The sequence below is a fragment of the Lepus europaeus genome, chromosome 18, assembly GCF_033115175.1.
Source record: "Lepus europaeus isolate LE1 chromosome 18, mLepTim1.pri, whole genome shotgun sequence".
NCBI classification, from domain to species: domain Eukaryota; kingdom Metazoa; phylum Chordata; class Mammalia; order Lagomorpha; family Leporidae; genus Lepus; species Lepus europaeus.
Window position 1 is genome coordinate 62,697,514 of NC_084844.1, and position 23,815 is coordinate 62,721,328.

The following is a 23,815-nucleotide window of genomic DNA, read 5'->3' on the forward strand; positions in this document are numbered from 1 at the left end:
CCAAGGGGGCCTCTTTCTGAGTGATGTCGATCTCCCACATTGAGACCCCTGGCCTGGCTCTGGGGTTTGCAGCTTCGGGAGGCTCACTGTTTAGTCTGGGGTCTTGCTTCCTCCCCACAGCTCAGTCTGGGAGGAAACCAGAGATAAAGACCGGATGGGGCCGGCGCCGTGGCTCAACAGGCTAATCCTCCGCCTTGCGGCGCCGGCACACCAGGTTCTAGTCCCGGTGGGGCACCGATCCTGTCCCGGTTGCCCCTCTTCCAGGCCAGCTCTCTGCTGTGGCCAGGGAGTGCAGTGGAGGATAGCCCAAGTGTTTGGGCTCTGCACCCCATGGGAGACCAGGATAAGCACCTGGCTCCTGCCATCGGATCAGCACGGTGCGCCGGCCGCAGCGCGCTACCGCGGCGGCCATTGGAGGGTGAACCAACGGCAAAAGGAAGACCTTTCTCTCTGTCTCTCTCTCACTGTCCACTCTGCCTGTCAAAAAAAAAAAAAAAAGACCGGATGGGACACTACCTTCCCCGCCGCAGGGGCTAGGCCCGGGTCCCAGGTCCATCTGCAGATGGGGGAAACTGAGGCAGAGTGACAGCTGTCACTTGGAGCCCCACAGAGCCAGACAGAGGGAACTGAGCGTGTCGCGCCCCGGACCCCCGGTTTAGAGACCCCAGCGATGGAACCCATCCTGGTGAGGTCTTCCACTCGGCCCCCTTGCTCGCTGCGGGTGGCCACCGGTGCTGTGCCCCTGCGGCCGGCCGAGACCCGGCGGGGGCTCCATGGTTCCACCGGAGGGGCGTGGCGTGGGGGCGGAGCCGGCTACCCAGGGGGGCGGGACCTCCCGCCAGGCCCCGCCCCCGCCGCGCCCGCCCTGCGGAGTCCGAGTCGCTGCCCGGGGAAACCCAGTTTCCGAGGAACTTTGCGCCGGGCCGCCAGCGACTTGGCCGGCGCGGGACTCGAACGCGCGGAGCGGGGGCGGCGGCGGCGGCGGCGGCGGGCCCGGCACCATGGACGAGCCGCCCTTCAGCGAGGCGGCCTTGGAGCAGGCGCTGGCCGAGCCGTGCGAGCTGGACGCGGCGCTGCTGACGGACATCGAAGGTGCGCCGGGGCGGTGGGTGCGGAGGGTGGGGGGCTCGCAGGAGGCGTCCCGGCCTTTGTCTCCCCGGCCGGCGTGGGGGATACGCGGGGGCTTCCCGGGGCTGCGGGCCGCCTGGGCCGGGCCGCGCCGGGGGTCCCGCGGCAGCTCGGCGCTGGCGGGGCGGGGGGGACACGTGCGCCTGGACGCGTCCCGGGCCCTGCGCCGCGGGGCCGGCCCGTTCCCCAGCCCCGTTGGCGGCCGCGGCTGGAGCTTGGGACCCGGGCGTCGCCGAGGCCCCGCCCCCGCCGTGACGTCCGCGCGGGGTTACTCACGGTCATTTCCCTCCGGCCCAAGAGTTCAGCCGGGCGCAGGCGCCTCTGCGCGTGCGCACGGCGCGGCCTCTTTGCCAGCCGCCGCCGCCGCCGGAGAGGGTCTGGCTTCTGCGCACGCGTTGTAAAGCCACCACCGAAGGCCAGGCCCCCACCGTCCAAGCCCACCCCACTCCACCCCAGCACCACGTCGTAGGCGCGGAGGGTTCGCAGACAGCGCGGACCTGAGGGTCAGCCCCGGGGACAGCGGGGCGAGGGTAGAGGCCCCGGGCAGTGCCTAGGCGGGGCGCCCTGTCCCTAAGGAGCAGCTCGGGGCTGCAGGTGCTTCCACGTGGCAGGCCCGGCGAACCCCAAGTCCCAGGAAGTTCCCCCCATGCTGGCTGCAGAATGAGCTTCGTTGCACCTGCCGTGGGAAGACGCGAAGGCTAAGGGCAGAGGAGCAACCTGCGTGGACACTGGCACCCTGGTGGCCGCTGTCCTGCGCAGCCTGTGGCTGCGACTTGCAGGGGTCCCCGTGGGCTCGGGGGGTCAGAGTTGAAGCTGGACCCTCTGCCATCCTGCTGGAGCCCCCTCGCCCGCCCACCGAGTCTCAGTCTCCCCCTCTTCCCCTGTAAATGCCCCCTTCACGAGGGAGCCGGGACAGTTGACTCAGATCTGTGCCTGGCCTTCTCCCTGACTCACAGGGCTTGGGCAGCCACGTGGGGGGCGCCGTTGGGGGTCAAACCGGGCTTGAGTGCTCTGCCAGGGAGGCTGAAGCCCTGCAGGACCAGGCGGGGGCGGTGGGCAGTGGCTGAGGTCTGCCTGCTACGGGGGAGAGTCTCTCTCTGTCTTTACTCACACTTTCTGTTCTTTTTCCTGGTTATGCAACACATTGTTTTTTTTCCATTGTAGAAAAAGTAGGAAGTGTTGATTAACAAAAGGAAGAAAATGTTTCTTAACTCTACCCACCAGAGATAAGCCCTGAAGCTTCATCCACTTTTTTTAAAAGATGGATTTATTTCTTTGAAAGGCAAAGAGTTAGAGTTAGAGTTAGAGTTAGAGTTAGAGTTAGAGTTAGAGAGAGGTCTTCCATCTGCTGGTTCTGACTACAACAGCCGGGGCTGTGCGAGGTGGGAAAGTCCATCCAGGTCTCCCACGCATTTGCAGGGGCCCAAGCACTTGGGCTATCTTCTGCTGCTTTCCCAGCCACAGCAGAGAGCTGGGCCAGAAATCGAGCAGCCGGGACTCCAACCAGCGCTTATCTCGGATGCTGGTGCCACAGGTGGCGGTTTAACCCACCCAGTCGTAATACTGACCCTTTCATCCACTTTTTCAAAAACAGGGACCAGAGAGTTGTGGCATAGCCCATAAAGCCACTGTCTGCAATACTGGCATCCCATGGGGGTGCCGGTTTGAGTCCCGGCTGCTCCACTTCCAATACAGCCCCCTGTTAATGCACCTGGGAAAGCAGTAGAAGATGGCCCAAGTCCTTGGGCCCCTGCACCCACATGGGAGACCTGGAAGAAGCTCCTGGCTTCAGGCTGACCCAGCCCCAACTGTTAAAAAGATGAAAGATATTCTCTCTCTCTTTCTCTCTCTCTCTCTCTCTCTCTCTCTAACTCTGCCTTTCCAATGAAAGAAATAAATCTTTAACAAAACACCCACAAGTGTATTAAGGTACCAACTTTACACACTGGGAAATAGATACATTCTAAGCGTGCTATGCAACAGTTTCCAGTAGCGCCCTATGCAAGTTTCCAGCATGTTTACCAAGTCGCAGGCCCATCATCAGCTGCCCACTTGGACTCCTTGTGACTGTACAGTTTCTGCCCTTTCCTCCCCCACACCCTAGGCTGTCTGCTTTTTTTTTTTTTTTTTTTTTTTTTTTTTTTTTTTTTTTGACAGGCAGAGTGGATAGTGAGAGAGAAAGAGACAGAGAGAAAGGTCTTCCTTTTTGCCGTTGGTTCACCCTCCAATGGCCGCTGCAGCCAGCGCATCGCGCTAATCTGAAGGCAGGAGCCAGGTGCTTCTCCTGGTCTCCCATGCGGGTGCAGGGCCCAAGGACTTGGGCCATCCTCCACTGCCTTCCCAGGCCATAGCAGAGAGCTGGCCTGGAAGAGGGGCAACCGGGATAGAATCCAGCACCCTGACCAGGACTAGAACCCGGTGTGCTGGCGCCGCAAGGCGGAGGATTAGCCTGTTAAGCCATGGCGCCGGCCTTTTTTTTTTTTTTTTTTTTGAGAAGCAGAGTTAGTGAGAGAGAGAGATAGGAGACAGAGAGAAAGGCCTTCCTTCCATTGGTTCACCCCCCGAATGACTGCTATGCTACGGCCGGCGCTGCGCCGATCTGAAGCCAAGAGCCAGGTACTTCCTCCTGGTCTCCCATGCAAATGCAGGGCCCAAGCACTTGGGCCATTCTTCACTGCCTTCCCGGGCCACAGCAGAGAGCTGGCCTGCAAGAGGGGCAACTGGGAAAGAATCCGGCGCCCCAAACGGGACTAGAACCCAGGGCCGGCGCCGCAGGCAGAGGATTAGCCAAGTGAGCCGCGGCGCCGGCCTTTTTTTTTTTTTTTTTTTTTTTTTGATAAATTACAGTAGCATCCATCCGGTTCCCAGCAGATGGGGATCTGCTTTGTTCCATGTCAGCAGCCAGCAGCCAGCCACTTCCCCCACACATCCACCTGCTAAAGACACCACAGTGGTTCTGTTCTCCTAACCTGTGCTGCAGTGGGCCCCCCTCCCCACCCCCGAGGCCAGCCTGTGCTGGGATCCTCACTTTGGTTCCTAAGGTCTGGGCTCTGGGAGGGGGGATTTGCTGGGGAGAGGGTTTCTACAGAAGCTTCTATGGGGGCTGCCACCAGACTTGGCCCTGGGCAGGTTGGACACAGTCTGGAAGAGCCAGATGGGAAAGCCAGGTCCCCTGAGAGAAGTGAGGGTGGGGAGGCGCCCCAGGGGCGAGCTGGGCTGGCTGGGGGAGGGGGCAGCACAGGGACATGACATGCATGTTCCCTCGTGGCTGGGAGCTTGGCGGGCACAGTGGTTACAGCCACCACTCGGGACACCTGCTGCCTGGATCAGAGTGCCAGGCCAAAGCCAGGAGCCTGAAACTCCCGCCAAGCACTTGGGCCATCTTCCTCTGTGTTCCCAGGTGCATGAGCAGGGAGCTGGATCAGAAGTAGAGCAGCCGGGACTCAAACTGGTGCTCATAGGGGATGCTGGTACAGCGTAATCTGCTGTGCTACAAAGCTGGCTTAAGCTCTTAACAGCTGGGTTCCTAAGACTGGGGGCTGAGGGTTGGGGGAGGCTGCTCCAGGGAGGGTTATGCTGGGGACCTGGGAGTGGGTCACAGAGGGGTCAGAGGTCATGCAGTATCTCTGCCTCCCAGCCTGCAGCCTGGGCCAAAGCTTTTGTCTTGTGGATGGGTTCAGGGGTGGAGGTGGGGGCAGAGCTGCACCCTGGCTTCTAGGGGGTGAAGGTGCCAGCCTGCTCTGGTGCTCCGTGGGTTCAAGTCCTGCGCCTGCCCCGTGACCTTGGATGAGCTGCAGTGCACTCAGGGTCCCCGCGGCACAGGGGAGGAGGGAGGTGGCCCGGGCACGTGTCGGAGATTAGCGCTGAGCCGTGGCAGCCTTCCTCTTGGGCGGATTAATTTATCAGCTCTTGCACAAACGGCTAGCTGCCGAAGAAGAGGTGAGCGGAAACGCAGTGCTGTTGGGGAAGGAAGGGGGTGGCGACCACGGGGACCTCTCTGCCCTGGCCGAAGGGGCGTCTGGGGCCCTGGGTGCCACAGCTATCTCTCCTCTGCCCGGGGCTGCTCCATGTGTGGTCTGTGTCAGATGCTGCCTCCAGGGGGTCCTCCTGGGTCTCCCCTGCCCTTGTCTGTGCCCAGCCGCACCACAGTGGCTGGCCTTGCTTTCAGTCTGGGTCCAGCCTCACCTCCCCACCCCACCCCACGAGAGAGGGTACCATAGGTGTCCCCTGTGCCAGCCCTGCGTCCCCCCCCCATATCTGTTGCCTCACCCTTCTCCCTGGCCCAGCCATCCCGGGCCATCCCCGGGCAACACAGCCCTGGACTGACTTCTGCCCAGCTCCCTGCACGGGCCCGACTCCCCAGAGCCCAGGCCAACCTCGGCTCCTGGGTGCCCCCAGGGAGAGTCCCCTCCTCTCTGTGGGGTCTCAGCCTTGCACCCCTCGACCCTCCCATCCACCCCAAGCCCACCCCTCTGGCACAACCTGCTCCTCCCTCCACCTCTGTACTCACGCCCCTTCCCTTAGCCCCTCCCCCGTGGCTCAGTGAGGCTGGAGGAGGGGAACAGAGGCAAATGCTAGGAGTGGGTTTGGGGAGGCAGGCAGGCAGGTGACCGGGAGTGACCTCCTGCCCGACAGTCACCTAGCTGGCCACCAGCCGTGGGAGCGACCTGGTCAGCTCCAGGTCGGGGTGGGGGGGTGTCACTGCCGGGCTGGCGGCCTGGGATCTGGACATCGCCCGTTCACCTGCGTGGCTGGGGTTGGCACCGCTGCGCTGGCCACAGGAAGTGTCTCTGGCCTTGTCTCCGGCCAGCCACAGGCCCGTGACCTGGGAGACAGCTGTGGGCGGCGCATCCCACACTCTCCCCCTCTCGGATGCTGCTGCGGAGGCAGGCCCACAGGGAGGCCGGCTCCAGAGGCTCCTGGGGGTGGGGCTTGCTGGGTAGGGGCGGGGCTTGGCCTCCATCCTACTTGGGAGGATTTGGGCCTGGGAGAGGCTACTCTGGACGATTCCAGGATGTTCTGGGCTGTGGTTCCAAGTTCTGAGCAGCCATGGTGTGGGGTGGGCCGGAGTCTGCATGAGCGACAAGTTGAGACTGGGCCCCTCCCCACCAGGGCACCTGTCACTCACTTGCCTGCTAAGCAGCCCCTGCGATGGCCCAGGCCCAGGCCCTGGGGCAGCTGAGGAGGGTGAAGAAGGTCAGACTTGGTAAAGCATCGGGAGAGGCCTGGCCTGGGGCGTGGGGGCGGAAGGAGCCGGTGTAACAGGTGCAGTGGTATAGCAGGTGTGTCGGAGTCCTCCGTGGCCACAACAGTCCCACCCCCCACCCCACACACCTCCCAGGCCCTTCAGAATTGCAAATACTATCACCTGGAAGGCCCCACAGCTCAATCACTAAGGCAAAGCAGACCACAGTGTACTTAAAAAAAATGAAAAACCACAATAGAACCCGGTGCCGGCGATGCTGTAGAAATGGGCCCCGGTGTAGGGCGGGTTCTGCCCTCACTCGAGGTCTGAAACGCCAACAGGAGAGACCGATGCCACTCACGCAAAGACACGCAAAGCACACCGGGCCCTTCACTGGTTGGTTACTCCTTAGCCAGAATGTCGAATCCGTGCTCAGGGCCCACGGCGGCAGACGAAGCGTCTGCCTTGGTCCCCACTGGGAACTTGCTAATCGCCATCTTCCCAGGTCACGTTCAGGGTCCCTCCTAGGCTCCAGCAGCAAGGACATGTAACCCGAGTTTCATAGGACGGCGTGGCCAGCGCGTAGGGTGGGTGGCGCCCACTGGGCAGGAGGCAGAGGTGACACTGTAGCGAGTTTTGAGGGAGGAACAGGAACTTGGCAGGTGCACCGAGGCTGAAGGGAAGGGCATTCCTGGTGTAAGGAACAGGCTGAACAAATGCACGGTGCCACTGCACGGCAGGACGTGTGCCGAAAGCAGGCAAGCAGAGGAACCCCGGTGCTCTGCCGGGCAGTGGAGGGGCCTGGGGCACGTGGCTTCCCTCCAAGCCTTGGTTTCCTCGTCCGTGGACAGAACCCATGCCCAGGAGCTCCGGGGAGCCAGCCCTCGGCCCATCCCATTCCAGGAAGGGGCAGCCGTGCACGCACACACACAAAAGGCAGCCTGTGCCCCTGCTGCACACGTGAGCGGCGAGGACCTCGGCACCTGCTGACCTGTGGGATCCAGAAGACCAAGAAGGCGCTGGGTGCGAGCAGGGGCAGCCCCCGCTCCCTGGGGTCCTGGCTGAGCACCCCTCACGGAGGCAGACGGGCCAGCTCCGCCTCTGTCCCATGTCCTCCATGTGGTTGGTGCCATACCACACCCTGCTGCCTCCGAGGGTTGGCATTTAGCATGAAGCTGGAGGCAGGAGTCAGAGCCGGGCCACTCTGATATGGAGCACGCGTGTCTTAACCGCCAGGCCATGGGCCGGCCCCTGTGCCACTTCTGTCCGTCTGTGACTTTGCGTACCCTCCCTCTGCCTCACTGGTCTCTTCCTGTGCTCCCGTCCTAGTGCTTGGCTCAGGGTCGACGCACACCAAATAGGTGCTGAAGAACAGCTGGTCGATAGTGTCAGAGAGACACGCTGTGTGTGGGGGGAGAGGTGGTGAGCTCCCCATGCAGGGAGGTATGCAAGCCGAACTTGGTTGGGGTTCAAGGTGGGGTTCAAGGCCGAGTGCTGCTTGCTGGACAGGTTGTGAGCGTCTTGTGATGGTCAGAGCCGGGCTTGGCCTGCCCCGGGATTTCTGTCCTGACCTCTCAGAATAAATAGGCCAGAGTCCCAAAGCTGGAGTCCAGGAGGGGCGGGCAATGGTTTCAAGTTTCCTGTTGGCTGCTGATGGAATCAGGGCAGGAGCGGGGAACAAGAGGGGAGGAGTGGGGAGGGGTGGTGGGGCTGGGGCCGCTCTCTGTTCCCCGAGCGTGGGGACCCTTAGCTCGCACGCGCTGGGGGCCGGGGCTTCAGAACCAGCCACCTTAGCCGGAAGCTGGAGCGAAGCTGCCTTAACCTGCTTGGAAAAAAAAAAAAAAAAAAAACCTCCATAAAATGGTTACCTTCGGAGCTCCGTCTTAAATACTTCAAGCAACGGGCACCTCACTACCTGACTTAACTTTCACTGAGGTGCTGCACCCCTCCCCTCTGGAATCTCCAGGGTGGAGGCGGGGGGGGGGGGGGTGGAGGCTCAGAGAGGAAGTGGCTGCCTGCCCCAGGTCGCACAGCAAGTGGGGTCCTGGCACCTGGCCCCAGGTCCACCCATGGTGGCTGCATTTCCCCGGGGGAGGCTGTGGGGCTGGCTGGCTGTCCAGATCTCCCCGGGGGAGGCTGTGGGGCTGGCTGGCTGTCCAGATCTCCCCGGGGAGGCTGTGGGGCTGGCTGGCTGTCCAGATCTCCCCGGGGAGGCTGTGGGGCTGGCTGGCTGTCCAGAGTCCACCCCTCACTGTTAACAGAAGTCAATGGCTTTTGCAGGAGTTGACCAGCAGATCTGCCCCAAGATAGGCTGGTTGCTTCCGGGGCCCCAGGCACCAGGAGGCCCCTGGGCCCCCTGCTCGACCCTGCAGTTTAGCGGGGCAGGGCCCTCTGCCTCCAGGCCCACAATACCCTGGCGGTCACAGGCCCCTCCCCAAGGCCACGGCATCAGCAGGGTGTGAGGTTGGGGGCGGGAAACAGGGGGATCGGTGCGCGGTGGTCCTCAGTCCAGAGGCAGAAAGGGGAAGAGGAGGGGGCTGGGCACTGTGCACAGTGGCCGTGGCCCCTGCCAAGTCTGGGTTCAGAAACTGGGCAACAGCCACCCAAGAATGAATGAAGCCGTGAGCATCCTTGGGGGGCAGGCTCACCCCTGTCTTTTGTTTCCCATGTGCGCTCAGCCTGCTGGGGCGGTGAGCCTGCGCTGAGCACCCACAGGCTGGACCCCAGGGCCTGGGGCAGGTGCCAAAGCTGACCTGTGTTGTCCTCCGGCTGTGGCTGCCCAGGGAGGGGGAGGGTGTGTATGTGAGAGGGAGACTCGGCTCCTTCTCACCTAGGGCTTCCAAAGAGGCGACTACCATGGGGGCCACAAGGGACCACCCCCTCAGCCCCAACACCGATCGCTGGACTCCCAGGGGGCTGCCGTGTGTAGTCTGGCCTCACCTGGCACCTGCTGGGGGCAGGGGCCGCAGACCTTGTTGGAGCGACGTGGGTGGGTAGGGGCACAGGGACCGGGGGTCCTGGGAGTCAGGAGGCCGCCCGCCCCCTCGCATGTGTGCCTTCCTCACTCGGGGTCTCAGTGTTCTCAAGGTGGTGCCCGGGCGGTCGCGGAAGCGGCGGGCCGCGGCGCGGTGACCGCCAGTAACCCCGGCGGGCGCTGGCGCCGATCTGGTTAAAGGCGGACGTCCGCGAGTAACCCCGGCCCCATTCAGCGCCGCGGGCTGCAACCTGAGCCCAGGCCGGCGGCGGGGGCGGGGCGGGGCCGGCGGCGCGGCTGCTGATTGGTCGCGCGGGCTCACCCCATGCCCGGCCCGCGGCCGCGGGGTGGGCGGGGCGGGGTGGGCGGGGCCCGGGGGCGGGGCCGGTCCGAGGGCTCGGCGGGCTTTAAAAACTCAGCGAAGTCTTGACAGGTGAAATCCGCGCTGAGACCGGCCCGGGGCCAGCCGCCTGGACGCCCCGAGGGGGCGGGGGCCGCGGACCGCAGAGCCATGGACTGCACGTTCGAAGGTATTTGCGGGGTTCTTTCTTACCCCCGTGCCTCTGGCTTTGCTGCAGTTCGCTGTCCTGGGCTCTCGTGCATAGATAGTGTCGGGATGGGACCTATAGGATTCCCCTGCCTGCGGGAGGGGCTGTGCCAGTTCTCTGCTGGCTGGGGCGGCGGGGGACCACCCCCAACCCCCTGAGTGCCCGCTGCAACCCAGAGGAAGGCGTAGAGACCCAGTAGCAGCTCCCAGAGACCCAGGGGGGTTGGAGGGAGAGGGTGGCGCAATATCCTCTCCCTGGGCAGGGCTGGAAGGACACGAGGGGCAACAGTTGTCCCCTGCCAGGGGTGGGGGTCTGGCCTGTTTGTGAATATCTTGGGCCTCTAGGTGGACAGTGGGGACCCCCAGTTGCCCACAGATTGCTTTCCTGTCCAGGTCTCAGTTTCCCTATCTGTCAAAAGGGGCTCCCGTGGACTGGGGCTGGGAGGCCTGGGATGGAACGTACTCTGTGACCCACCTGGACCTGGGGGCGGCCCACAAGGTGTTTCTGTTTGGGGGTCCCCGGCAGGGGAGGGGGGGTGCTGAGCCCGCACCCGTGCCTGTCTTGTGTTCATGGCTGTGCCAGCTGCCCGCTAGGCAAACCATCGGCAGCTTTGTCCAGAAGGGCTTCACCTTTGCTGTTGTGCCAATGAGTAGCCTGAGGAGGGGGCCGGGGGTGCGAGGAGCACCTTGACCCAGTGGGCGGCTGCCCCAGGTGGGTTAGAGGGCCCTGACCCAAGCCAGCCTGGCTCTTGTCGCCAGCTGGGCGAGAGGGCCTGTGGCCAGGCTGGAGCGGAGTGCACAGTGTGTCCTAGGCTGCGTGAGGAGGAAGGAGCCGGCACAGCCAGCCCTCGCTCTCAGAGAGGCGGAATCGAAGCCCTGAAGGGCCCAGCCTGGGTCCCGAGGCTGCTTGGCTGCAGGCTGGGGCCTGGGTCTGTGCCCAGAACACGCAGGGACACAGTGGTTGGCTGCGTGACCAGCAGCTGACTTGGCCCCCAGCCTCAGCCTGTACCACTGGGGAATGGGTGGGTGATGCCAGCTTTGCTCCTGGCCCCTTGATGGGGTCGAGGCTCTATTGCGTGGAGGTGATAGAGTGGTATCTGGTAGACCTGGGGTGGGGGGCGAGTCCTGTGCGTGGGCTGCGTGCGGCTCTCTCTGAACCACAGTGCCTTTTGTCCTGCTCCCAGAGGCCAGCGCTCTGGTTAGCAGCAGGAAATGGGGTCTGGCCACAGTTTTGTCGCTGACTTACTGAGCACTGTGGCCAGTGACCACACCAGCCTCCCCAGAGCCGTGGGTAGGGAGCCCCAACCCCTGCCGACACAGCCCCTGCCCTTGGAGTCCCCCCAGTGTGGTGGAAGACCTGGGGCCCCCTCTTGGAGGTCTGCCTTCCCTCTCAGGGCACCTGTGCAGCCCCAGGGGCGGTGGGGCTGGGGCTGCACCATGGGGCCTGGTGGTAGAGGACCCCACCCCATCTCCTGTAAGCCGAGGGAGGTGGGAACTCGCTCACTCCTTGGCACTCTCAGTGCTTTGTGCGCACAGGACCCTGTGGGCAGCTGGGAAACCCTCTCTGCCCCACCTCCTGCCTAAGGACTGGCTTGTTGTGTGTGGGAGGCATGTGTCCATTTTGTGGATTGAGAAACTGAGGCCGTGTGTGGTGCTAGGGTAGGGCCGACCCTGGGCCTCTGAACTCTCTTGGGGCAGCCAGACAATCATGCCCTGAGCCTGGGTGGTGGTGAACACCGGGGGTGGGGGGGTGGGCAGTGGGCGAATCCTCAGAGGCTGGCTTAGGTCCCGGGTGCAGCCCATGTGTGCGGAGAGTTGGAGGCGAACATTCTAGGCTTTGGTTCTCCGTGAAGACAGGTGGCAAATTTTACCTCCATCCGTGTCAAGATAGGGGACTTGCCTAGCCCCCCAGGAAGTTGCCTGGTTCTGGGTAGGGCTCTTTTGCCTGTCATGTTTGTGGCTGAGACTGGTACCTCATACCAGGCATTTGGCAGGAGCTTCCGTGGGTGAGTGTGGGAAAGGACTGTGTGCAGGCTTGCTGTGTGCTGTGGGCTGAGGCTGGTGTTGGAGGGGCCGGCGCATAGTGGGGCTGCTGGGAGCTCGGGTTCTGAAGGCTGCAGCCTGGCGGTGGGGCAGGCTACAGCTGCCTCTGGTGCCTCCCTGTCGGGCGGGTGTGTGCACCTGCCACACTGGGTATCCCCGCCTGATGCCCCTGGAGTCCACAGAATGGCTGCGTGTCCTGGAGCACAGACGCCCGTGGGTGGCTTTGTGGTTGAGGACCCACCCACAAGGGTCCAGCCTCCAACCCCCTGCCCCTCGCTGTGACTCATCCCCCCCCCCCCCATTGTTCTTTCCCCTAGATATGCTGCAACTCATCAACAACCAAGACAGTGACTTTCCTGGCTTGTTCGATGCCCCCTACGCCGGGGGTGGGGCAGGGGGCACGGACCCGGTCAGCCCCGGGGCCAGCTCTCCAGGCAGCCTGTCCCCGCCTCCTGCCACACTGAGCTCCCCTCTGGAAGCCTTCCTGGGGGTGCCGAAGGCAGCCCCCTCACCGGTGTCCCCTCCCTTGAAAACCTATCCATCGGTTCCCTCCTTCTCCCCTGGGCCTGGGATCAAGGAGGAGCCCGTGCCCCTCACCATCCTGCAGCCGCCAGCCCCGCAGCCCCTGCCCGGGGCCCTCGCACCCCAGAGCTTCCTGAACCCCACAGCAGCAGCACCACCCTTCAGCCCTGCACCCGTGATGGGCTACCCCAGCCCCTCTGGGGGCTTCCCCACAGGTAAGGGGCGCGGGGGGGATGGAGGGGGCGAGGCTGGCCGCCCAGGGAGCCACAAGGGGCTCATCCCAGACCACGTGGTGCTTGATCTCTGTCCACAGGGACCCCTCCCGGGAGCACCCAGCAGCCGCTGCCTGGCCTGGCCCTGGCTTCCCCGCCAGGGGTCCCGCCCGTCTCCTTGCACACCCAGGTCCCAAGTGCCACACCCCAGCCGCTGCTCACGGCCACGGCAGTCCCTGCGACAACCACTGTGACCTCCCAGATCCAGCCGGTCCCGGTGAGGGGGGGTCCGGCCAGGCGGTGACAGGGAGGTGGCAGCCCCTGGCCCAGACCCCCCTGGGCTCACCACTCAGCCTCCTCCGCCACCCCCACCCCCCAGGTCCTGCTGCAGCCCCACTTCATCAAGGCTGATTCACTGCTCCTGACCACCATGAAGACAGATGTGGGGGCTTCCGTGAAGGCGGCGGGTATCAACCCCCTGGCCCCCGGCACCGCTGTGCAGACCGGGCCCCTGCAGGTGGGTGGCATGGGTGGGGCAGAAGTGGGCGAGGGTGAGGGGGGTGGGGACGTACGCGCACACGCACACATCGGAGTAACCCGCGCCCGGCCCCACAGACGCTGGTGAGCGGCGGAGCCATCCTGGCCACGGTGCCACTGGTCGTGGATGCTGACAAACTGCCCATCAACCGCCTGGCGGCTGGCAGCAAAGCCCCCGGCTCAGCCCAGAGCCGCGGCGAGAAGCGCACGGCGCACAACGCCATCGAGAAGCGCTACCGCTCCTCCATCAACGACAAGATCGTGGAGCTCAAGGACCTGGTGGTGGGCACTGAAGCCAAGGTGAGGGCAGAGGCACTGGGGCTGGGGGGGGGGGTTGTGCGGAGGCAGCCATGGAGCAGGGGGTGGCGGTGGGGAGCACGGGATTGGGGTTCAGCCTGGACAGACCCGACTTTAGAGACGGCAGTCCATCCAGTTGTCTCGGGGGACCATGTATCCAGTGCTACTCGGCAGGTGGCTGGGGTCGCCAAGCTTGCAAAGCCGCCCCGCACCCCCTTGCTGGTGGCCCTGGCCAGGCCTCACTGGCCAATCTTGCTCCCCACCGCCCCCGCCCCCTGCAGCTGAATAAATCCGCCGTCTTGCGCAAGGCCATCGACTACATCCGCTTCCTACAACACAGCAACCAGAAACTCAAGCAGGAGAATCAGAGTCTGCGAAGTGCTGCCCAAAAGAGCAGTGAGTTCCGTGCCAGCCCCGCCCCCGGCCCCGCCCGCCCAGCCCCCATTGGCTCCGGGCTTGCTGCCAGCCCAGCCCACCCTGCCTCTGGCCCCGCCTCCAGCCCCCTGGCCTGGCCCAGAGCCCCGGTGCTTGGGTGCGCTCTGGCCCTATGGCTGCGCTGGCACTAACCTAGCTCCCTTCCCAGGGTCCTAAGCTCGGGTTGGCTGTGGGCGCCCAGCCTGTCCCCCCACCCCCGACCCCAGCTCTGTTCCTTTGCTCATCTCCAGAATCCCTGAAGGATCTGGTGTCGGTCTGCGGCGCAGGAGGCAGCGCGGACACGCCCATGGACGGCGTGAAGCCCGAAGCGGTGGACACGCTGACCCCGCCGCCCTCGGACGCCGGCTCGCCCTCCCAGGGCAGCCCGCTGTCCCTCGGCAGCAGGGGCAGTGGCAGCACGGGCAGCGGCAGTGACTCGGAGCCGGACAGCCCAGCCTTCGAGGACAGCCAGGTTGGGCCCTGGGGGTCCTGCCCGCTTCCCCACTCCCGGTCCTGCCACTTTGCAGCAAGCCCAAGACCTTGCCGCCTCCCCCCCTCCCCCTCCCGCCCGGGTCCCGGGAGGGAGCCGTCGGGGTCACCCTGGCTCTGGCGCCCCCTGCAGGTGAAGCCGGAGCAGCCACCGTCGCCGCGCAGCGGGGGCATGCTGGACCGCTCACGCCTGGCCCTGTGCGCCCTGGTCGTCCTCTGCCTCTCCTGCAACCCCCTGACCTTGCTGCTGGGTAGCCGGGGGCCTCCTGGTCCCCCGGACGCCACCGCCATCCACCATAACCCTGGGCGTACTATGCTGGGCACCGACGGCCAAGGTAGGCAGGGCCAGCCCAAGTGCCTTTTGGGGAGCTGGGGAGGGGGCGGGGGAATGGACTCTGGGTCTCCTGGCAACGGTGTCCCCAGCCCTCACCCTCTGTCCCCAGATGGCCCCACCTGGCCCCAGTGGCTGCTGCCCCCTCTGGTCTGGGTAGGCAACGGACTCCTGGTACTGACCTCCCTGGCGCTTCTCTTTGTGTACGGGGAGCCGGTCACAAGGCCCCACTCGGACCCCGCCGTGCACTTCTGGCGGCATCGCAAGCAGGCCGACCTGGACCTGGCCCGGGTATGGGGTTGGCCCCCAGTGGGAGGTGCTAGGAGGCACTGGCTTCGCCCTACCGTCTGTGCCCACTCTCCCTGTAGCACTGGGGTCCAGAACCTGCATTTCTCACCTGGAAAACTCTCATTCCCCAGGGGGACTTTGCCCAGGCTGCCCAGCAGCTGTGGCTGGCCCTGCGGGCCCTGGGCAGGCCCCTGCCCACCTCCCACCTGGACCTGACCTACAGCCTGCTCTGGAACCTCATCCGCCACCTGCTGCAGCGCCTCTGGGTGGGCCGCTGGCTGGCAGGCCGGGCCGGGGGCCTGCAGCGGGACTGTGCGCTGCGGGCGGACGCACGCACCAGTGCCCGGGATGCCGCCCTCGTGTACCATAAGCTGCACCAGCTGCATGCCATGGGTAAGCCTGGTGGTGGTGGGGGGTGGCACTTTGCCGGGCCCCCGGGGCCCCCCACCCCGCCCCACCCTGGCCTCACATCTGGCCTCCTTTCCAGGGAAGTACACAGGCGGGCACCTGGCCGCCACCAACCTGGCGCTAAGTGCCCTGAACCTAGCCGAGTGCGCGGGGGATGCGGTCTCCGTGGCAACGCTGGCCGAGATTTATGTAGCGGCTGCCCTGAGGGTCAAGACCAGTCTCCCACGGGCCCTGCACTTTCTGACGGTGAGTGGGTGGGCCAGGGCTGGCTAGGGGGCTTCTCTCTGCAGCTCTTCCCTGCTGGCTCATGGTGGGGGGGGGGGCAGGGGCCCCTGCTGGGGTCTCACCCTGGGGGTCTGCGTCCATTGTGACAGCCCGGCCCCCCTCTCCCCTTCCCCACAGCGTCTCTTCCTGAGCAGCGCTCGGCAGGCCTGCCTGGCACAGAGTGGCTCCGTGCCTCTGGCCATGCAGTGGCTTTGCCACCCTGTGGGCCACCGTTTCTTTGTGGACGGGGACTGGGCCGTGCGCAGTGCCCCGCGGGAGAGCCTGTACAGCATGGCCGGGAACCCAGGTGCTGTCTCACCCCTTGCCTGTCCCCTGTTCCTCACTCTCCCCCATAGCTCTGGGTGGTCCCCACCGGCCCCCGCAGCTGTGTTGGGTGTGGGGCGCCCCTAGCCAGGTCTCTGCCCCCACCCCCAGCATGCTGCAAGAGCAAACCCAACCCTTGCAGTTGATTTGGGAGGTGACACTGGGAAGTGAGCCCGGGAGAGCATGCTCCACCCCCACCCCCACCCCCAGGACCAATGAGGAACCTCGGTCTGGCCCTGGAGAGGAGAATGTGGGGAGGTGGGGTGGGGTGGGGTGGGCCCCGTTCCCACCCCCTCGCCCCTCTCTCCAGTGGACCCCCTGGCCCGGGTGACCCAGCTGTTTCGAGAACATCTCCTGGAGCGAGCCCTGACCTGTGTGGCCCAGCCCAGCCCCAGCCCCAGCCCCGGGTCGGCTGATGGGGACAAGTAAGTGTCCCCGTGGCCTGCACTGCAGGCAGTACCAGCGGCCAGAGCCGGAAGGAGACGGTGGCCCAGAGCGAGTGGGCAGGGCTGGTGCCCCTGGGCCTCGGGGACCCCACCGCCTGTGCCGACGCCGGCCCCTCTCCTCCCCCAGGGAGTTTGCCGACGCCCTGGGCTACCTGCAGCTGCTGAACACCTGTTCTGACGCCGCCGGGGCGCCCGCCTGCAGTTTTTCCATCAGCTCTAGCATGGCCACCACCGCCGGTAAGCCCCGCCTCCCAGGGTCCTGGCCCCGCCTCTCGGCTCAGCCCCAGCCTCGGTGTGGGTGTGGCCCGAGGCTCAGGGAGCCCCCTCCCTCCTCCCTTCTCTCTCTCTCCCCTGTCCCCTGCAGGCACAGACCCCGTGGCCAAGTGGTGGGCCTCGCTGACCACCGTGGTGGTCCACTGGCTACGGCGGGACGAAGAGGCGGCCGAGCGGCTGTACCCCCTGGTGGAGCACCTGCCCCGGAGCCTGCAGGAGTCTGAGTGCGTGCTGGTCCCCGCTCACCCCTCCCCGGGCCCTCAGCACCGTTTGTGAGGGGGTGGCGGGCAGGGGGACGTGTCATCGTGCTTTCTTCCCCAGGAAGGCGCACGGAGTGGGGTGGGGGGTGGGGGGTGCTTGGTGAGGACCTGGGGCTTGTCCTGACCAGCACGCCTGCCCTCGGCTCCCACAGGAGACCCCTGCCCAGGGCAGCCCTGCACTCCTTCAAGGCCGCCCGCGCCCTGCTGAGCCCCGCAAAAGCAGAGTCTGGCCCGGCCAGCCTGGCCATCTGTGAGAAGGCCAGCGGGTACCTGCGGGACAGCCTGGCCACCACTCCTGCAGGCAGCTCCATCGACAAGGTGAGAGGCGCGGGGCTGGGGGCCTGGCGCGGGGCTGGGGCGCTTTGGCCAAGGCTTGTGTCCTGGAGGGGGGTAGAGAGTGGCTGTCCCTGCCCGGCCTGGTTCCTCCATCCCCAGGAGGAAAGGTGGGGTGAGCCGTGGCGAGGGGAGGGGGCCTCTTGGGAGGCTGGGAGGCGGGTGGTGCTGAGGGCAGGTGGTGGGGGCGGGGCCCGGAGAGGCGGGCGGCCCCGCGGTGCATTGCTGTTGCATTGCATGTGTGCGCAGCAGGTGCAGTGCCTCGGCAGTGCAGCCCGGAGCCGGCCCCTGGCACCGCGGGCCTCCTTCCCTGCCCCTCCCGCAGCTGGGGCGGCCCGCCCATGACCCCTGCCCTGCCTGCCACCCCCTCCCCCCAGGCTATGCAGTTGCTCCTCTGTGACCTGCTCCTGGTGGTGCGCACCAGTTTGTGGCGCCAGCAGCAGCCACCTGCAGCTGCCCAGGGGTCCCAGGGCCCCAGCAACGGGCCCCAGGCCTCTGCCCTGGAGCTGCGTGGCTTCCAGCGGGACCTGAGTGGCCTGAGACGTCTGGCGCAGAGCTTCCGGCCCGCCATGCGGAGGGTGAGTGTCCACGGACCCCTGGCCTCGCGCGCAGTGGTTGGCAGGGGCAGGTGGCTCTGGGCCTGACCTTTCAACTTCCCGCCCCTCCCTGCCCCCAACACGCGCCAGGTGTTCCTGCACGAGGCTACTGCTAGGCTGATGGCAGGGGCCAGCCCCGCGCGGACGCACCAGCTCCTGGACCGCAGCCTGAGAAAGCGGGCAGGCCCTGGTGGCAAAGGAGGTAAGGGACCGGGGCTGACCCTTTCAGGGGTGTGGGGGAGCCCCCAGCTTCGTGCTGCACAGGTGTGGGGGGGGGCAGCTCCGTGGCATACACCACTGCGCGTGCGTGTGTGCGCTCCGGGGGCCGGTGACCCCCGCGTGCGCACGCACGGGGAGGTACAGGGGCCTTGTCCCTCTCGCAGGTGCGGCGGCGGCGGCGGCGGCGGAGCTGGAGCCGCGGCCCACGCGGCGGGAGCACGCTGAGGCGCTGCTGCTAGCCTCGTGCTACCTGCCGCCCGGCTTCCTGTCGGCGCCGGGCCAGCGCGTGGGCATGCTGGCCGAGGCGGCGCGCACGCTGGAGAAACTCGGCGACCGCCGGCTGCTGCACGATTGTCAGCAGATGCTGCTGCGCTTGGGCGGCGGCACCACCGTCACCTCCAGCTAGGCCCCCGCCGCGTCGCTATGCGGCCCAGCGCCCTGCTCCCGCGGCTCACCCACGGCTGCACTGCCCCCCGGGGTGGGGGGCGCTCGGCGGCCTTTGTCTCTGGCTCCGGGAGGCCAGGAGGGGTGAGACCCCCCCCCCCCAGCACCACCACCACCCTAGCCGGCTCTCCCGCTCCTCGAGCAGCGGCCAGGATGGTGCTGACCTCTAGTGGCCCATGTGGGGATTGCAGGGGGCCGACCCCGCGCCTCCCAGATTAGATGGACGAGGAAGGGGTGGGGCTGGTGTAGGGGTTAGTGGGGGAGGGGGGGTCCCATTTTGGCTTTTCCGGCCAGCAAGGGAGCCTCTTCCCCAAGGCGCCTCTGTCCCTTCTGGGAAAGACTTGTATATAGTGTAGATCTGGGTGAGCCAGCCTCTCTGGGAGGTGCACCTGCTACTTTTTGTCTTTTGCAAACTTTATTTTCGTAGGCTGAGTTTTGTACAGAGAATAAAAAATGAAATTATTTATAACCTGAGTTTGGCGCTTGTGAGGAGGAGCGGTGTGTGGTCAGCTGACCAGAAAGTCTTTTTGGCCTTTGGGATGCAGTGCCTAGGCAAAGGCCCCGCCCCAGGGGGAGGAGGTGGGACAAAATGAACTTCCTTCCAGTGTTTGGGGAGGGGGGGGCACAGGTGGCCGTGTGACCCGCTGATGACCCGTCCCACCAGGCCACATCAGCCCTTAGAGCCTCGGTGGCCTCCCAGTTTCTGCCTCCAGCAGGTCCCAGGGTGACAGGGCACAAGAGGACTGTCACCAAGGACCTGCTGTGACAGCAGCCCCACCCCTTCCTGGCATGTCACCCAGTGTCACTTACTGTCCCCGGCAGTCTTGTCCCTCCTTCCTTGGTCCGAGTTCACATGGGGGCGGGATCAGGCACTACAGGTGGCAACCTACCTGCCCCCTCCCAGCCTGCCCCCGCCGCCCCGCCCACCTCCCAGGGGGCTGTGGTCAGAATCCAGGCAGGGGCTGCACAGATCCAAAACAATCGTCGTATCTTTATTGTTTTTTTTTCTTCTGAATGCAATGACTGTTTTTTACTCTTAAGGAAAATAAACATCTTTTAGAAACAGCTCGATACACACAGTCTTCAGTGTGAAGCAATATACTAATAAGAACACTAGTCTGAACATTTACATCTTCATATATATTATATATATGTATATGTATACATATATATACACTATATAACGAGGCCAGATATAATACACACGTTTGCCATTTTACAGTCATATGTACAGGAAGTTGCTAGGGCGGGCCCCGGCGGAGGGGGTGGGGGTCTGCGTCAGGCCTATCGAAGCGTGGACAGAGCTGAGGACGCGGACAGACTGGCGGACGGACTGCGCGGGGGAAGTGGCACTGCGCTCGCCCCCACCCCCGGTAGGCCAGGGCGCGGGGGCTCCGTGCTGCGGGGCGCGGCGACACACGGGGGAAGCGAGCATGTTCCCGACATATATACATTCTGTGGGACGGAGGGGGCGGGGCACACAGGTTTTGTAGCTCGCAGCCGGAGCCGTCCCCTGCTCCCGTGCCTAGTGCGCGCCGTGGTTCCCCGGCGCGCTCGGCCCGCCTCGCCGTGGCCTCTTCGCGTTCCCAGGCCGGACTCTGCGGAGGTGGCGGTGACGGTGACGGTGACGGTGACGGCGTCCTCAGAGCAGGCCCCCACTCCCCCGCCGGACTGCCCTCCACTCACACCCCCGCAATCCCGGCGGCCTTCCCGGAAGCGCGCGAAAGCTTCGGCAAAGGCTTGCCGGCTAGGTCGCGCCGAAGACAGAGCCTCCCGCCGCCCCTCCCCTGCTCCGGGAAGCCTCGGCTCGCCCCCTCGCCTCGTGGGGTGCACGGAGCCCAGGGTCGGGGGGCAGCCCTCGGCCTCTCCCGGGGCCGTCTGCGCCCACCCCTCAGCGCCCCCCATACCGACCCTAGGGCGCGAGCCACGGGGTTGGGGGTGGTGACGGCAGCACCCACGCGGGTGGATGCGTGCCACGTCGCCCTGGATGTCCCGCAGCGGGGCGGAGGGCAGGGTGGGGCGAGCTCCCCAGCTTCGGGCTTGGCCCCAGGGGGCGCGCGCACTAGCGCCCCGGGCTGTCCGGTTCCGGAACGGGTTTCCTCCCCCACCCGGTGTGGGGTGGGGGCGAGGGTCGGCGGGGCAGGTGTGTGCACAGGTCTCAGCCCTTGGCGGCCGGCTCCAACACCCGGGGCCCGGATCAAGGATCGGCTCCGGCGCCGGGAGCTGCTCCGAGGCCCGGGCCGGCGGTGCTGCGCGGGCGGCTCCTGCCCTCGGCGGCGGCTCCGGCCGGTCGGGGGTTGCATTACAACGGGAGTCTCTGCACGGGGAGAAGACGCCCAGCGCCGGTCACTGGCGGGCCTCCGCCCCTAGCCCAGGACGCCCCCACGCCCCCAGGATGCGCGCGCGTGGCGGGGGTGCAGGGGCTGCCCCATAGAACTGAGCCCGCCCAGGTAGGAGGCAGCCGTGGGGGCGGTGCCCCTCCCCAGCCCGGGCCCCACCCTGCAAGCGCCCCTGCTGGTCGCTTACCTTGTGTTTGGGACATTTCAAAGAAAAGTTCTCTTCGAGGAACGCGCAACCTGAGAGCGGAGAGAGGGCGCGTGGTCAGGGCACCAGGGCCACCAGGGAGTTGGCTGCGGGTGGGCCGCACAGTGCACAGAAACCCATTGACGGGCTTCATCCGCAGCTCCCCTGCCCCTCCCTCCCCTGCCCCCGCCCCCGCCCCCGGAGGGGGACCAGCCTTCCTCTTCCGGCCACCCCCCCACCGCCTCCCGGGATGTACATTTCTGGTTCCTGGTCTGTCTTGCAGGAGAGAGCCCTTGGCTGCTCAGTGAGCCTGGACCAAGCAGAGCCTCTCTCTCCACATCTATAGAATGGGCACCGTGCTGCCTCCTGGGGGCGGGGGGCGGGGCGGCTCCCAGGGGTGGACGGATGCGGCTGGTGATGGGTATCAGGGGTGAGCAAACCTGGGTGCCCAGACCCCCGTTTCCTGCCGAGTGGACACGGGGTGCCATGCCCACCTCGGCCAGGCAGGGGTGTGACCCCCTTCAGGGAGTCCTTGCTCCTGTCTGCGCCACCTGGGGAGACCCTGCCCCCCGCAGCCTCAACTGCCCTGTTAAAGCCCGAGCCCCTAAGCAGCGGGGTTGGCCAGTGCACCCTTCCCGTGGCCAGTGTGCAGCTCAAGGGCAGAGCGGGGACAGCTACAGGCCAAGGCAGTGCTGGGCTGCAGCTGTGCCCCGCCTCGTGCCACACAGGGTCGCGAGGACAGCCAGCCATCAGTGGCTCCTCTCCTGGTGTCTGTACTGGGGTCCCAGCATGGGAAGCTCCCATGGGATAGAGAGGCGGGGACAGCCACCACCACCCGCCCGCTCCACAAGGCAAGGCTGCTCTCCAAGGTGGGGCTCCTTAGTAAGAAGGGAGGGGAACAAGGCTGCGGCTTGGTCCCCCAGGTGCCCATCGTGTCACCCAGTGCTGGCTTGGGGGGGCAGACTGCCCCGTTTCCTCCCACACCCGGGCCTCCGGGACCTCCTTGGCCAGCAGCAGCCGGGGAGAGGCCTGGAGCCCAGGCTGGGCCACCTGCGGCCCGACGGCTCCTGCCGAGCCTGCCAGCTGCCCACAGCACCTGCGCCAAACAGCGCAGGGTTGGTTTGAGCCACTTAGGCGCTCCCGAAAGGGCAAGCAGCTAATACCCCGACCTGCACAGCCTCCATCCTGCTCGGGCCGGAAGCTGGGGGTCAGGCCTCCTCCACCCCTGTGCGCTAAGTAGTCCATCAGCCTGACAAAGCCCCTGTCTCGGCTGCCCAGGGATCCCTGGTATCTGGGGAAACCACTGCACAAAGCCTGATGTCCACCCCTGCCCAGCATGTGGCCCTCTGCGGCCACATCCTCTGCCCTTTTGAGGGCCTGGCTCAGATATCCCCACCTCCTCCTGCAAGCCCTCCTGGATTGCCCCTCCAGGTCGGACAGAATGACCCTGTCCCACCACACACACTCTCCTCCTCGCCATGGCTTTCCTGTCTGCTCCACGTGGGAGGCTGGACAGTGCCGGGGTAGAAGGAACACAGGATGGAGAGCATTGGCCTGGTTCTGTCCATACCAGGCCCTGAGGCCTGCTGAGGGGCCGCCCAGCCCTCAAGGTGCAGCTGGAGAGAGCTGGGAGGCCGATACCCCCCGGGCCTGGGGCGAAGCAGGACTGGGACTCAGGTAGCTAATATGGGAGTGAAGCCCGTGCACAGAGATCCAGTTCTTGCTGCTGGGAGTGGGAGGGGGGCGCCAGTGAGGAGCCCCTGGGGGAGGTCCAGTCCAGCCGGCCCCCCCACTCCATGCTGGATGCTGGCAGCTCAGCCCAGGTTGTCACTCAAAGCCTCCTGGGAGCGGGGGTGGGGTGGGGGCAGTGTGGCTGGGACAGACTGGCTCCGGACTCTGCACAGGCAGTGTGCAGGATTGTGGTCCCTGGTGCCCAGGGAGCAGGGGTCATGGGGCGGTAGGGGGGGGACAGCCTACTGGGAGAGCGAGGCTAGCCAGGACAGCGCCAGGAGGGACGGAGGGTGGGGGTGGGGTGGCGCGGTCAGAGGGGCTTTGCCTCTTCCTCAGCCGGTGAGGAGAGACCACAGTCATCTCCATTCCACACGTGGACCGCCACCAGGGGGGTTTGGATCCAGGCCACACTGGCTGGGAAGCCCCCCGCTGACACAAAGCCCATGGCCCCCTAACCCACTGCTTGCTTTGCAACGAGTGTCTCCGAGCCTCAGAGGGTGGGCGCCCCCCCCCCCCAAATCCCCATGGCCCAATCAGGCGGTGTGGAACAGGGGCCCAGCAGGTGGCAGAGGGAGGGAAGGGCGGCAGGGGAACTGGCCCCGCCTCCTCTGTGCCCCACCCCTCCCAGTCTTCGAGGCCCCGCCCCCAGCACCTCCCTCCTTCTACCACTGGAGACGGCTCATTGTCATGGCCCTGGCCCTGCCCAGCCCAGGTCTGGGTGGAGAGGATGAGGAGGAGGAGGAGGAGGAGGAGATGAACAGCTCGGGCGGCAGCAGAGGGGCACCAAGGAGGTGGCACCGACAGCCTCCCAGTCCCCGCAGGCCGGCTCTTACCCGCATCGCTGGCACACGGGTAGTGGTAGGTGTGGGTGCATCCTTTGTGGCAACACCCAATGGTGGCCCCGGGCTCTTGGCAGCTGGAACAGGTCTGCCAGAGAGAGGGAAGGCAGGTCAGTCCCCAAGCCCAGGCTTCCCACACGCCCATCCCAGCCGGCTGGGTACCCGCACCCCCTGGGCTGGTGCACTGG

At 65.7% G+C, this 23,815-nt stretch overlaps 2 protein-coding genes across 4 annotated transcripts in view; one reads left to right on the top strand and one right to left on the bottom strand.

Moving 5' to 3' along the window:
• Nucleotides 1–934: 934 nt before the first annotated feature.
• On the top strand, nucleotides 935–19,003 carry SREBF1 (sterol regulatory element binding transcription factor 1). Of its 3 annotated transcripts, XM_062215594.1 has the most exons (20): nucleotides 935–1,109; nucleotides 9,721–9,817; nucleotides 12,195–12,614; nucleotides 12,713–12,888; nucleotides 12,991–13,128; nucleotides 13,227–13,448; nucleotides 13,727–13,841; nucleotides 14,111–14,331; nucleotides 14,482–14,683; nucleotides 14,792–14,970; nucleotides 15,099–15,360; nucleotides 15,455–15,621; nucleotides 15,778–15,946; nucleotides 16,274–16,388; nucleotides 16,537–16,646; nucleotides 16,774–16,906; nucleotides 17,095–17,260; nucleotides 17,653–17,853; nucleotides 17,962–18,073; nucleotides 18,255–19,003. In XM_062215594.1, the coding sequence occupies exons 1-20, from the start codon at nucleotides 1,002–1,004 to the stop codon at nucleotides 18,494–18,496; spliced, it is 3,555 nt and encodes a 1,184-aa protein (XP_062071578.1). In that variant the 5' UTR covers nucleotides 935–1,001; the 3' UTR covers nucleotides 18,497–19,003. The 3 variants fall into 3 exon arrangements, with proteins under 3 accessions (XP_062071578.1, XP_062071577.1, XP_062071576.1); XM_062215593.1 differs by lacking the exon at nucleotides 9,721–9,817 and having other exon boundaries at nucleotides 936–1,092; nucleotides 17,962–18,075; nucleotides 18,260–19,003; XM_062215592.1 differs by lacking the exon at nucleotides 9,721–9,817 and having other exon boundaries at nucleotides 937–1,092.
• Nucleotides 19,004–20,769: 1,766 nt separating this feature from the next.
• RAI1 (retinoic acid induced 1) overlaps nucleotides 20,770–23,815 on the bottom strand; it is a 68,527-nt gene continuing 65,481 nt past the window's right edge. Inside the window, exons 3-5 of the mRNA XM_062215591.1 lie at nucleotides 23,622–23,715; nucleotides 21,061–21,110; nucleotides 20,770–20,851 (exon numbers count right to left, since the gene is read on the bottom strand). Of these exons, the coding sequence (XP_062071575.1) occupies nucleotides 20,837–20,851; nucleotides 21,061–21,110; nucleotides 23,622–23,715 (159 nt within the window). The 3' untranslated portion in view covers nucleotides 20,770–20,836. The remainder of the gene's footprint in view (nucleotides 20,852–21,060; nucleotides 21,111–23,621; nucleotides 23,716–23,815) is intronic.